This window comes from Penaeus japonicus, unplaced genomic scaffold (genome assembly GCF_977035675.1).
Source record: "Penaeus japonicus unplaced genomic scaffold, GWHDUDI00000001_assembly GWHDUDI00000011, whole genome shotgun sequence".
Taxonomy (NCBI): domain Eukaryota; kingdom Metazoa; phylum Arthropoda; class Malacostraca; order Decapoda; family Penaeidae; genus Penaeus; species Penaeus japonicus.
In genome coordinates, this window is record NW_028234413.1 from 36596817 (window position 1) to 36611816 (window position 15000).

Here is a 15000-nt window from a genome sequence, read left to right on the forward strand (position 1 = left end):
TCATTGACTTCAACAGAATATCTGTAATGCTAGCCTTAGACATACCGAGTCCATTCCACAGACTCTGGTACATAAATGTCTTGGTTTCAGGACCTATATCTATTGAAGGGACTGTTGGACTGGATTTATATTTGGCATCAAAGACTATTAAGATAAAACTCAAGTCTAGTTTGATTTTGGTTGAGAGAGGGAAATTGTATAATGAGCTATGGCCCTTTCTGACTTGAAATTTGCACCATATTCTATAGAACAGAATACAGTCTTCCTACAATATCATAGGAACATTTTTTTTTGTAATCTCTCATTATCAACTGATGCATATTTTGATGAGAAAAAATTAAAAAAAGATATTATATAAATATATATACACACATAAAAAAGAAAAAGAAATATATATATATATATATATATATATATATATTATATATATATATATATATATTATATACATATATATATACACATATACATATACATATACATATGCATATGCATAAATATATATATACATACATATACATATACATATATATATATATATATATATATATATATATATCTATATATACATATGTATATATATATATATATATAAAACATGCAACAACTTACATAATGATTATGAAAGCAATCCTTTGATAAAAAAAAAAAAAAAAAATATTGTATAGTATTTCAGCATTTCATACCAATCTTGTAAATAATAACATACACCAGCAAAAAATAAATCAACAAAAACAAAACAAATCTATCAAAACTGAAAAATCTCAGCATGTCAAAATTGCCAATGCCATGAAGCTATGCCATTTTTTTTCATACATAACCCTAGATGAACAAACAAACAAAAAAAGGCCATAAAAAACGTACACTGCATCACACCGACGCAGATTTCTACACGGATTTTCATCACAGACGCTTAAATCAGAAACCAGGTCAATAGTAGAAGGTAACTCCTATACACCGTAAATATGTCACTGGATGTGTCTCGAGAAAAGGAACACCTAAGGAATTTTTAGTCACTTTTGTGTTTGTGATTTATGAGGAATGTTCTAAGTGAGAAAGGGACCACTGGTGATTAAATAAAATTCAATGAAAGATCTTCTCTCTGTACATATTATAATATGTAGATTTTAGAATAAAAGTGTAAAATGTATTAAAAACTAAAAAGTCTTTTGGAAAAAACATGCACGTGCACACACACACACACACACACACACACACATATACACCAAATATATATCTACTGCATTTATCCCTTTCCTATTTTCCTTCCATATAGGCACCAAATTTCCCATAAAATCATTTTCTCTAACCAAAATGTGATAGCTACCTTCACATATTCCCAACAGAAATAACTATACTGTATCATAATAAAACCAATACTTCTCTCTCTTTTAAAGACATTCTCAGTGGCCCTTCTACCTGAACAAAATTCCTTTACAATCCTCTCTCTATGGAATGCTGTATTGAATAATTACAACCAAAGTACAACAAAAGTAACTGAGTCTATGTACGAATGTCAAGACTTTCTGTCTTTGTGTCTTTGATAATCTATCTTAGAAGAGCACAGATGAAATCAAAGCAAGTGGAAATTTTTGATGAATAAATTCAAATCATTGTCTTCATTGATCAAGTTTTTGTTCTTGGCGTGCAAGTTCACACAAATTTAGTCTGAGACTTATTCTTTTTCCACACCTTTGCATGCCATAATCAATTGAAATGACACCTCAAAATCAATTTTTGGTTATTGCTTCCTCGCCCACTGAAGCACACTGTATAGCTCTTAGCCGATCCCTGGCTGGTTCAAAGGATGACTGGAGAGCTAGAGTAGACTGGTAGAATGCTGTTGCTTTCTCGAGATCACCCTGGAATTAAGGGAAAATTTATGTAATAGTGATGTACTGACACATTTTAAGTATTACTGCTCTTTACTTACTTTCACATGAATCTTTTATTGGGGCATTAGTCATTTCCAATAAACTCCTTGCAGACAGGCAGCAGCACATTGATGCCACGAGCGTTTCTGGCTGTATAAGATATGTGTAAGGTGCCACTGCCAGTTTGGCTGTCTTGTCAAGTGGCACTAGGAGTGAGAAGGATGAGGAATGTATATAGTTGTAATTAATTTTGCTTTTCTTGATTGCATTAAAGAAAATATTGTGCTAAACTTCATAATTATTGTTCCATCAATTTGTGATAGTGATGTTACACTAAGTGTAAGGCAAGACTAAACAACAAGTATCATTTGTCCAAAACATTGACACAGCCAAACCAGTACCTGCTTTAAGTGTCGCAACATGACGAAACACAAAAAAGTGGAGAAGAATTTCAGAACTGGGCAAAAACAATAACCCTTCCAAATGGCTGACCCCTTGTCATTTACATAAGCCCATCCGAATGGGGTTAAGATATATCATGTTGGTAAAATGTCCTCATTGATAAATGAGAAAATTGTAATATACCACAACATATGATTACTCATGACCACAACTGTAAGCAGTACATGAACAAGCAACATGGAAAGATTGCAATAATTACTGATATAACTACAATAAACTTTATACTACATTTGAACGAGAACAATGTATAGCAATCTATTCTTGCATTGAAAAACTCTATACGTTCTGAATGTGAACTTGTTTGTAATTCAAATTTCACACCCAGGAGTAAGAACTAAAACCAAATGGTCATAGTTTGATTTCAACAAACAGGCATTGCAGGAAGGCATTCTCCGGGAGAAATGGTCTATTTGGCTCTTTTAGAAATATAACAGGATTAACTAAATTTTAAAATTGGTATCAATATATCTTAAGAATCTGCTTCCTGACTTCTGTTGACTTAATAAAACAAAACAAATATCACAAAAAAGTGCATTCATACACCAACAAATATATCAATACGATATATTAAAGTACATTAAAGACAAACAGAATATTAACTTACCTTAGCTGCATATATATTCGCCATGGTGAAATGGATGACCACAAATTTTGGTGAAATTTCTAATGCCATATTTGCTACAACAAGGGCATTGTTATAAAGGCCAGCCCTGAAAGAACAATAAATACACTGTAAAAATACAAACAGAAAGAAAAGAAAAAAGAAAGAGAAAATCAATTAACTCGTTGCAGATTTCCCATGCAATGAGAATGATTCTTTATATTCAACCCTTATGAGCAATAGCAATTCCAACCTTTCTGAATAAACCACGAGATCTAAATCATATATTAACCCTTTTTGGACGGGTGGTACACTACTGTACCGCTCATTCAAAAGCCCAATGGCCGGGCGGCACAATATTGTGCCAGCCATTTAATTGATTTAGGCCTAAGCGCTCGAAAGCCCCGGCATTGTGGCATTCAAGGCTGGAATGCCCCCGTCGTGAGTGGGTTAATACCATGCTTAAGTACTTGATATATAATAGAATGAAAAAAAATAAAGTAATAATAAAAGATAAAACATACCTATGAAGAATATTTGCTAAAGATATCAATGGAATGTCTTTCATATGTCGTGGCGCATGATGAAGGGTGTGGCGCAGGCAATCCACTGCTCTTTCTCCGCTGCCCACAACTCTCCAGTATAATGCTGCTGCTGTTGCCACTACCCATGAAGTTTCATTCTGGAGAAGGGTAACATTTATAAATATTTTTTTGCTATCACAGGGTATGGTGGTAAAATAAAATAAAATTATGGTATTTTAATTATCTATAAAGCTGAAAGCATCCCTTCATCAGAGTTGATGAGGGACAAAAATTTGTCTACCTGGTTTTTACAAATGGTAATATTCCATAATATGGCTGCATCTAAATGGAGGAAACCGATGATTTAGATACAGAAGTTTTTCTTATAGAAATGAACCATAAATCCTTCCTATGGTTTCTTTCTCTTATAAATCATTATTATTATTTTTTTAATGAATAGCAATTAGTGGGCTGAGTGTTCCAATTTCTACAGAAATGAAAGCAATTGGTTATAGGTAATATGCAATTGGGGCCTTTAATATTTCTTTAGTTCAAGGGCAGATAACTTATTGCAAATCCTGGCCAGAATAAGAATAACCTTTTCTAAGCATGACTAAACTATAATATTTTTCACGCATGAATAAGAGGCAAATACAATCATGTTAAAGCCAAAAATAATTTCCATTGCTTATCATGTCTAAAATGGTAATAATTTGTACAGCCAGCTATTAATGTATGGATATAAGAATCTTAAAAAGTCATGAACATGAGTTTTCAAGTCAACTATTAATCAACTATTAAGTAGAAAATGATTGCAGCTGGTGTAATATCAATTTCAACAAAATTACTAAACTAGACAGTATTTATACTCTAACTAAAAACGAGAACCGTTATAATACTGTAATTCCTCTTCAATATTTCCATTCAGTTTTGCAGTCATCAACCATGAAAAAAATGCATACCTTTTGTAGAGATCTTGCAATTCTGGTAGCCATTAAGTCGACAGGTACAGGTGTGCGATCAGTGAGGGTTTGGAGAGCTTCACGTAAACCCATTTCTGGGAAGTGAGGTAGAAGATGGCGATGCCTAATGCCTGCTAAATGGTCCAGAGTGTGCATGGATGCAGGGAGATCTCCTCGACACACAGGCTCCTCCAGGGGTGTGCCTACTTGTGGACTGGGCACAAGGTAGTCAGATATGCTGGAAATGCATTGCAATCTTGGATTAAACTTTTTGTTACATACAGACACGAGTCTCTTCACATCAAGTTAATACGAACATATATAGACAGAAAGTCCAGTCATCATTACTCAATACACTTGACACCTTGGAACTACAACATATCCTTAGTCACATGCCCATACATTACAATTGCACTGGTACAACACTCACTCAATATTCTTAGCAGAGACAGACAGCCAAGTGGAGGTGAAATGCTTGACGTCACTCAATTTATTGGCACGATCACAAACGTGTGGAGGGGGTGGGGGAGAGGCTACCCTTTCCCGCACCCTCAAGAGGACGTCTGGCAGTGGGTCGTCTTCAATGGCAGGAGTGTCTGCGGGTGGGTTGGATTCTGCATCGGCTGTTGTCAACGTCGCGTCATCTGCACCCAGGCCCACGCGGACATGAATCTGCTTGTTGGATATCTAGAGAACAGAAAAAAAGTGTTTAATATCTAACAAGCTATTTGTTACTCTTGATAACAGATACATAACAATGCAAAAAAAATAGAAAATAAATAAATACAAGGTTAATGCATCATAAAAAAAAAACAAAATGAAAAAAAAAATAATAATAATACACTAAACCTGATCATTTACCTTTGACTCTGGTCCTTGTGGGTCCCCTGTTCCTTTGCCCTTGTCTTCCGTTGGGGCTGAGGGCTTGGATGAGGAAGATTTGTCTTCGTCTTCATTCTCTTCTGTCTCAATTTCAAGATCAAGGTTAATCTCCTCTAGCAATTCATCTGTAAATTGCAGTAACTCCTTCAATAATGATAATCAGAAATGAGCTCTAATAGAAGATATCATATACCATTCCCAGCTGTGCTGTGTCCTTGCACAGGTTTTTAAATTTGCAATATGATCATAATCATCATGATATCTACATCCTTTTTTATAAGTTGTAAGTGAGATCCACACACAATCTTTAAATGCATAAATATCTTCCTATATCACTTCAATTTCTTTTTTCAAATACATATGTCTGAAATCCATAATTCTGTAAATGAGTTAAACTAAAAAGTAAGAGAGAATGTCAACTAAACTAACGGCATTGCATCATTTGCTGCCATATTCTGCAATAACAGATGTACATTTTCCCTGATGATTACTCATATGACATACTGCAACAATACCTTACATGCAAGGCTTTGTTAAGGAAACCACAATAATCCATCTCTTTCACTCACAATAATGACCATAATACCAGAAATATTTTTCCTATATCTCCCTCAAAAAACATAAAGGGAAAAATAATAAAACTCTTAAAAATGAATACGGAAAAATAACACTTACTTTTATCATCGCCAGATCCAGCATCCACAACCGCCTGACAACCTCCGTCTGTCGTGCAGACGCCTTCCTCAACTCCGCCCTTAAAGTTAAGCATATGAGTGAATTTTGCATTAGTATCTACATTTCCAAACCTGTCAAAAGAAAAATCAATTGAAAAATTCCACGGTAAGATCAACATTTTCTTACATCAAGACTGTTCAGGTTAATGTTGAAATATCCTACCATTAACATCCACATTTTCTCATATGGAAACCATCAAGCTCAATCATTAAAAGTTCAAAGCCTAAACTTAATAAAAAGAACAGCCTTATGTGACCCTCTCCAAATACATTACTCAAAGCATTAGGATATTATTCAACTATTTATTATCAAACTAAAATCATTTGTAGTAATGAAAATACTCTCAAAATAGTATCATCAACATAAAATAATAATATCAATAATAACCATGATGCATGAAATAATAGTAAGACTTTCATATAACATTATATATCATGAATATAATGTTTCACAAATAAAACAAATATGGGAATAGGAAAAAGAAAGCATAAATAATGTATGAACAAGAGAAAGAGAAGAGAAGAGAAGAGAAGAGAAGAGAAGAGAAAGAGAAGAGAAAGAAAGAGAGAGAGTAGGAGCAAAAGAGTGATAGTTAATGAAAAAGAGAAAGGAAGAATAAAAGAAAGAGAGAGAGAAAGACTGAAAAGGAATGAGAGAAAGAGTGGAAAATCAAAGAATGAAAGTGAGAAAGGAAAAGGAAAAAAAAGAGAAAGAACAAAAATAAAAGTGAGAATGCAAGAAATAAAAAGAAATAAAAAAGAAAAGGATAAAGAGAGCAAAAAACAGGAAATAGAAAAAAGGGGAAAAAAATCACTAAATAAATAAATAAAAAGAAATAGAGAGTCAAAAACAAGACCAACATCTATAATCCATCCATCTACCTGATTCTGGCAAGTGGGCAAAGGTCGGACAGAGTGCGGAGGTCGGGTATGGCATGCGAGAGCAGTCAGATATTGAAGAGCAGCAGGGTGGTTAGGGGAGGCTGCCAGCACGCGCTCATAGTGGTGCCATGCGCCCGTTAAGTTTCCTTTCCCACAGTACAAGTTAGCCAACAGGAAGTTTGTTTCTGGCTGATGGATTTGAAAATGGAAAAAAAAGAAAGGAAAAAATCCAAATATCATTAGTAGCACAAAAACACACTAACTGACAAATAAACAATTCAAACAGCACAATGATTTCATTTTGATATAATTACCAAGATCTATTTTAGTTCTATAACTAAAAGTCTGCTTCATATGTGATGCAACTGATATAATTAATATTCCTACATTACAAATACATTGTACATCTATTCATCCTAACACTTAATTAGTAAATAACCAATAAATCAAATAAACATAAAAATATGCTGCAATTCACATTCCAACTCACTTCTTGGTCATCAACTTGAACGGCTTGTAGTGTCAAGGTTAATGCATCATCAATATGTCCTGCAGTATACAGCAAAGCTGCTGTGTTTACTAGAGGTACATCACGCCACTCCTCAGGGGCTGTTGCAACCGCACGCCTCAAGCACTCTACGCCATTATATAGGTTTCCATGCACCCGCCAGTATAATCCAGCTAAGTTGTAGAGGAGCCACTGGGGCCCAACACCCTAAAAGATTAAGTAAGTAATTTAGTATCTACAAAATATCATCCATCCATCCTTTCTAGTTAACACTACTCAGAGTCATGAAGTCACGAACCGCTTCAATACTTACTTTCTTCATGGCACTGCTTATCCGCTGCCCTATTTCTGCCTCAGATCCCTGATAACCATACTTCATGAGGTAAGGGACAGCATGGGGATCAGGGTTCCTGGTGGTTAATGTGTGCCGCTCTTTGATGCCAGGAATGTCGTCAATCCCTTCTACAATATCGCTGAGTCGCTCGCATATGGGTGGATGCCATGGCAAAGGGTGTTCCTCATTAAAGCTGACATCTATGTCATCACTAAGGAATCTGTCAACTCTTTAAAAGGAAAACAGTCATGTGAAACTCTTGCAATTTGGAAGCATCAGTATATGATAAAAACTCAATAACACAAGTCATCTTTCAATCCCTTTTCATCCATCTACTGAATTATGTGGTGCTCCTACATATACTTACGAGAATCCCTTGTTTTCAGCAGGAAGGAAAACAGAAGGAAAGTCATCCCACTGTGGGAGAGGAGGTGCCTGTTCGCATTGCTCTGGGGTGGGGAAACCTTCACCAAGTGTCACATCCAAGATCCCTGGTGTACCACCATTCCTATTACAGGGAGAACAAATGTTCTCTTGTATTCAATCATCTGCCAAATTTCTCTCATAGAAATACACATCGCAGTATCATGCTCAGTGGTGCAAATCAAAGTATGATTCTTTACAATTCTTAGCCTATATATGGATAAGAAATGAGTGGGTAAGTAGTAAGGGACTACTTATGAAAGAATAAGACAAAAAGAATGATACTTTCCTTCATTCTATCTCTCATGCATAGACACATTACATGCTCTCAAGGACCATAAACTTCTATTTCTCACCGGTAGGTCTTGGTTGGATGAAGTGGCATGATCTGTGGTACCTGTGACATGAGAAGGGGCTTTCTCTTAAGCACATGCTGCCCTAATCTCAGTGCCTCTGATTCCACTGTGTGTAGAAGACTCTGCAGATCTAAGAGGAGCTCAGAAGGAGAGCCTCTTTGCTCCAGCTGATCCCGTCGCATGTTGCAACTCAGGAATGTATGGCCATCCTGCTGGTACTGAAAACAGTCTTGACCTGCAAGTAACAAGGAATGTGTAACGGTCTAGTAAGCACTGCATTCAGTGATATGCAACCAAAGCACTTTTTTCCCTTACTCTTGAGTGATCCAAAATCCCAACTGCCAAAATATAAACAAATGTAGTAATTTAACTTGAACCAACCTCTTCCGTCTGTGCTTTCTCTGATTTTCTGCTCTTCATATTCCAATCTCGACTCCAGTTTCATTTCTGGAGTAGCCTGCTCCAGGAGAAGTTTCTGCTGGAGAGACAACCACTCCTCATGCCGTTTCTGATAATCTCTCAGCTCACCTAAAGTTCGTTGTAGTGACCTGAGAAGTTGAACATTATCAGTCACTGCTATCAGTATGATTTCTCAAAAAATTACTTAAAAACAAAAAACAAATCAGTTCTGGCAAATGGTAATAACACTTTGAATATCTATGTAATCAAAAATAAAAAACTCTTACATACTTGTACAATATTACTTACTGATGCTGGTTTTCCAATGCAGCTTCCAATTTTGAATGACACAGAACGGCATGTTTTCTACGACGTAAACTCTGGTCACCAGGAGACATATATAGAGCATTTTCAAAGCATAATACTGATCTGTTAAAAGAAATATTTTTGTTGCTGTTAATTTCACATTCTTAAAAACAGATCACAATAACTTAAATATCAAACATAAACCAATTTCAACAAATGGTAAGCAAGGAAAAAATAGACAAAGAGAAAAAAAGAATATCACAAAAACGATAAAGAGGATACAGGTTAGAATACAAAGAAAGAGAATCATTTACTTACACATTATAAAATGCTAATGTAGCATAAACATTTCCTAAAGTTATGTGTGCAACAGGGGAATGTCTGTAGTGGTCAATCGCTGCATGGAGCACTAGCACTGCCTCGTCTGATCGTCTTGCTCGATGCAGAATGTTGCCCAAGTGAACCATTGGTATATAACGGTAGTTTCTGAAAGAACATGGAATATAATTTTTTTTTTTCTTAAATGGTCTCTAACCACTCAAGAACAGATAGCCAATCAATGAGAAGCTATGTTATATATTTCCACAAGTCCACCTCACAAGACTGAAGAGAAATGGAACAAGAACAGACAAGAACAAGACAAAAGACTGAGGGAGAAGCAGGCCAACAAACCTAGGCGTGAGATGGAGAGCTCTCCGCACACATTCCGTGGCTCTCAAGGGCTCGGCTTTTACTCTCCAGTACTGCGTGGCCAGGTTGTGTAGCACCCAGGATGTTGAATTTGTAACTAGAGCCACTGCGACCCTGTGACCCCACACTGAGACGTCGCTCTCCCCACCCACTGTCGTTAGGTCCTCCTCTGTGGTTGTGGTTAGGTTGTCGCGATAACGGATGCCCTGGGGGTGAATATGGATGTAGTATGTGCAATGGGAATGTTTTAGGGACAACTCAGGACGATCTTTGAAAAGATTTATAAGAATTTTGTTTTTAACTTGAAGCTATTACATTTGAAAAAAATGTTTATATGTTAAGAGTAAAATAACAATACTGCTACAACAAATACAAACAATATAAATATCTTTAGCAATAACAATGATGATTATAATAATAATGAAGATGATAATGATGATAATAATAATAATATTAATAATAATAATAATAATAATAACAACAATAAAAATGATAAGAAAATAGTACTAATACTAATAATAACAATAATAACTGTAATAACAATAATAATAATAACAAGAAATAATGACAATAATAATGATAATAATAATAATGATCATAATAATCATAAAAATAACAACAGTAATAATCTAAAAACGAATAATACTAAGAATGGTGACAATAAATTAATGATAATAATACAGTTAATCATATCTATTTCAACAACAATACCATTGATGAAAATAGCAATACCACTACAACACCACAAGTGTTACCTGCAGGTGTTCGTAGGCAAACATGGAGAAGGGCATTTCAAAGGCTTTGACACAGTCCGGCTCTAGCAGACTGTCTGAGGCAGATGGGGTTAGTCCTAAGTGGTCCTCAAGTCTGGAAGAGTAGAGGGAAAGAGATAAGGTCAAGCTCTTACATAGATTTAGATAATAAAAAGTAGATGGACAGAAAATTTATCAACATTAATCCATTAACAACTAAACTCAAAAGGTCAGAGCATACCTGATTCCGACACTCTCCATGTTGACGACAGTGCTAGCATAAAGATCAAATTCAGTGAGGGGGCGACCAGCAAGCACACAGTCTGAGTCTGTTCTGTATATCCTCTCTTCTAACTGTGTGTCCTGAAATGAAGAAAGAAATGTATGTGAAAATGTTTCCTTGTCACAGAGATTTTGGCCTTTTAATTTGATAATTTGCCCAATACACATACATACATACATACATACATACATACATACATACATATATATATATATATATATATATATATATATATATATATATATATATAAATATGTGTGTGTATATATATAAATATATATACATACATATATATATATATATATATATATATATATTATATATATATATTATATATATATATATATTATATACATATATATAATGATAATAATAATAATGCTACTAACAATAATAATAACAGAAATAGAGAATTTTCCCAAAAAAATCAAGGAACAGGGTAAAAGGTGAGATCAGGTAGGCCACGGATCATTGCATGAATGAATCACAAAGGTGATTCAGAAGTGGTTCAATGCCAATTCTTACAGCCAGGTGACTCACCTGATCTGAACCCAATAGAAAAGTCTTAATACCACACAAAAAATATTGGTTCAACAGATACAATTGCAGTACTTCAACACTGAAGTTGTGGATACATATTTATTGAATAGGATTTTTCTTTTTTTTAAAGCTGGCAGATTCTATGCTCACAGGAGTGCAGATTGCTGTGTGTCATACAAAGTATGACAAGGCAATAATTTTGTGGAAACATTATCAACAAAAAACATGTACGCATAAGTTTATATAATATTTTTTTCCTTTTTTCCCTATCATTCATGTAAAGATTTCAATTACTGATACAATTACAACAAAAGGAACACAAATAAATATACCATCTTTGCAATCTCACCTTATCTTCGTTGCGATCAATCTGTGATTTTTGAGACACGAGATCTCTCTTTAGAGATTCTACCTGCATGGCTCTCTGTTCTTGCTGGGCCAGGGCCAGGAAATCATAGGGACGACGCAGCTGGAAGATCGAATCCATCTGAAAAATAGAGTAAAAAAAAAAAAAAAAAAAAATTATCAAGGGGGAAAAAAAAAAGAATGTAAGAGTGGCTGGTATACTGGCACAAAATAACATGCCATCCATAAATCAGAACACTTAAACTAGGATTTGGTCCCAAACTCCCTTAGAGGAGCTGGGACAGTTTCTTCTTTGGCAATAATTTAGATCTGGCAATGAGAGACTACTGTCTTGAGTGGATGACTTCCTCGCCTTGGACAACTGACATGAAGGGAATCGTCTACCTTTGACATTAAAATACAAACCAAAACATCATATGTTTCAGAAAGAACATTTGGCAGAACACAAAGACTTGCTTTGCATTTCATCGTTAAAATGACTTGCAAGGAAAAGAAAGAGGAGGAAGAGGAGGAGAAGGAATAGAAGGGGAAAGAGGAGAAAGAGGAGGTATGGAAAGAACAGGAATCAAAGGAGAGAGTGGGAGGAGATAGGGGAGGGGGGGGGGGTAAAGGTGAGTAAGAGAAAGAGGGGCAAAAGGAGGAAAATTATATAAAGAAGAGGAGAAGAAAGAGGAAGAGGAGAATAAAGAGGAGAAAGAAGAAGAAGAGGAAGAGGGAGGAGAGGGGGGATGAAAGGGGGATTAAGAAGGAGAGGAAGATGGGGACAAAGAAGAGGACAAGGAAAAGTAGGGAGAGAGGAAGAGGCAGAATAAGAGAAGAGAGAAGATGGGAAGAAGGATGGGAAGAAGCAAAGAAGTTAAAAAAAAAAAATCCAGAACAGCATTTATGAAATATGAATGATGTTACAGATTTTGGCATGTATAAATAAACTGTGTCACAGATCTTTATCTTTTTTCCAGTCTCCTTGAACATAATCATTGTGATTATAAAACATGGGACAAGTGTGAATTAAATGTTCTAAAAAATGAAGTGTTAACAACTAGACAAGTGTGAAACCTAAGACTTAGTAAAAGTGCCATTCTACAACTTTCAAGAACATTCATTCTGTTTACAGGTGGAATACAATTTGATTGTGCCAACATATTAACCTTCTCTGGACGGGTGGTATACTGCGGTACTGCGCATTCAAGGCCCATTCGCTGGGTGACGCCATATGGCATAATTTATTTAACTGATTTAGGCCTATGCATTCGAGAACCCCAGCATTGGAACATGCAGGGCTGGAATGCCCCCGTCGTGAATGGGTTAATAAATGTGCTAAAAATTAGTCAGGAATTTCATATGAGTTATAAGTGCATCCACCACTGACACACATGGACTGTAGGCTCTCTGTCTAAGACCAACAAATCTTCACTATGTGTGTCCTGGCAAACTAGACTTTGTAAGCCTACTTGGTAATTTATTGTCATATACTGCACGGAATATACATGGTGATTTGGTAGCCTTTGCCAGATCACAACTAGTTCCAAGAGGCTTTAGCTAAACCATGCCTAATATAATTAGAAGAGAGTCATATTTTGAAAGCCCTTTGAAACATTTATCCTCACTGTTTTAAATACAATAAGTTCGGTAAATATGTAAAACTAACAGCAACATGATAGAAAATCAACCATCACACAAATGAAATAAAACTATGTACTAATTTCTCATCATACTAAAATAAATAAAAAATATAATAATAATGATTCCACTTATCAAGAATTTCTAGCAAAATTAACCATACTTCAACTGTATAAGTAGTAAAAGTTATCTGTATCCCTGGCTTGTTTCTAGTATATGGTAAGTGATTTCTTACACGCAGTACAGTATATGCGGCTTATATGTCACTATAAACATTGAAATATCTGACATAGAGTAAAAGCTCAGCGAGGGAGAACTTTCAGACCCCATTCCACAGAACAATGCATAATGTGAGACATAGCATTGAACTGTAAATAAGGAATTAAGTATATATAATAGTTCTTCCATTCATTTTTCTCTTAAATGCAATCATAGCCCATTCATGAACAGAGGGGACATTTTCAACAAAATTTTTACAAATATAAGTTTGTGTGTGATTCAGAGTAACCAACACTTGAAATTGGGTATAGGGTTGAATGTCATTTATCCGTGGAGGATTTTCGAACTGGAATTTTTCTTAATTTTACTAAGTGCTGGCATGCTTCTAGTTCTCCAAAATCGAGCCCTTAATAATAATTCACACTGCATAAAAATTAGAGGCTAAAACCATTGACACAAACATAGTTTTCTCGATAAACCTCTAATAAAAAAATATTTAAACAGTTAACAATAAACACATGTTTCTTTATCAATTTACTCAACCGATGAGAAGTTTGTTTGAAATATTACCAAATCATTAAAATATTTTAATCCTTTTTTTTTTTAAGTATTAGACTATTGGTGTGCCAGTGCCATCGAAGTTTGTCAAAACAGTAATTTATAAATGGCATTATATTTCGATGTAACAACTTGCTACTCACTTGAGCCTGTATTTTGCCATCCTCGGTCACTACCCAATGTGTGGTACAGTATGCTTTGATGATAAGTAACGTATAAATTGCCAGAAATAAACAACGAATACTAAATCTCTCTTGCTCCATCTTGCTTATGCTAAACTAACGACTAATTTTGGCAGATATTTTACCATATTTTCTAAGCTCAAGAAACTAAAGTATTATGGAATTAATAGATTAATTTTAAGGTATTATACGCTAATATTACTTGAATTTATGTAAGCGTACATTTCTGGAAAAAGCAAAAAGATTGTGCCAGAAAAATGGACAATGACGTCATGGTAAACAAGCGCTCGGGAACACATGATTGGCCGAGAGCAGTATTGACTCAATAATGACGTCATGCTAAATCAGCGGTCGGGAGCACGTGATTAGCCGAGATAGACGATGATGTCATACTAAACACGCAGTTGGGAGCATTTGATTGGTTAAGTGAGCTATTGACTCCGTTACCCGGGCAACGTTTACAAAAATACTCCAAACGCGCGCTTTCATATCATAACTCTCATCACACATGCCTGAAATAATTATGTATGCACACTCAGGACC

At 35.2% G+C, this 15000-nt stretch overlaps 1 protein-coding gene across 2 annotated transcripts; it reads right to left on the reverse strand.

Annotated features, from left to right (window-relative positions):
* Positions 1-538: 538 nt before the first annotated feature.
* LOC122262424 (tetratricopeptide repeat protein 17) lies at positions 539-14553 on the reverse strand. 2 transcript variants are annotated; one of them, XM_043030418.2, is made up of 20 exons: positions 14419-14553; positions 11862-11999; positions 10931-11052; positions 10693-10804; positions 9920-10143; positions 9566-9733; positions 9251-9370; positions 8924-9090; positions 8543-8777; positions 8131-8271; positions 7743-7992; positions 7412-7636; positions 6922-7110; positions 5981-6059; positions 5285-5430; positions 4854-5110; positions 4424-4661; positions 3462-3619; positions 2941-3046; positions 539-1862 (listed from the first exon to the last, which is right to left on the reverse strand). In XM_043030418.2, exons 1-20 carry the CDS (start codon positions 14536-14538, stop codon positions 1731-1733), a joined length of 3327 nt encoding a protein of 1108 aa, XP_042886352.1. In that variant the 5' UTR covers positions 14539-14553; the 3' UTR covers positions 539-1730. The 2 variants fall into 2 exon arrangements, with proteins under 2 accessions (XP_042886352.1, XP_086398151.1); XM_086542025.1 differs by having other exon boundaries at positions 1196-1862; positions 5285-5385.
* Between the last annotated feature and the right edge of the window lie 447 nt (positions 14554-15000).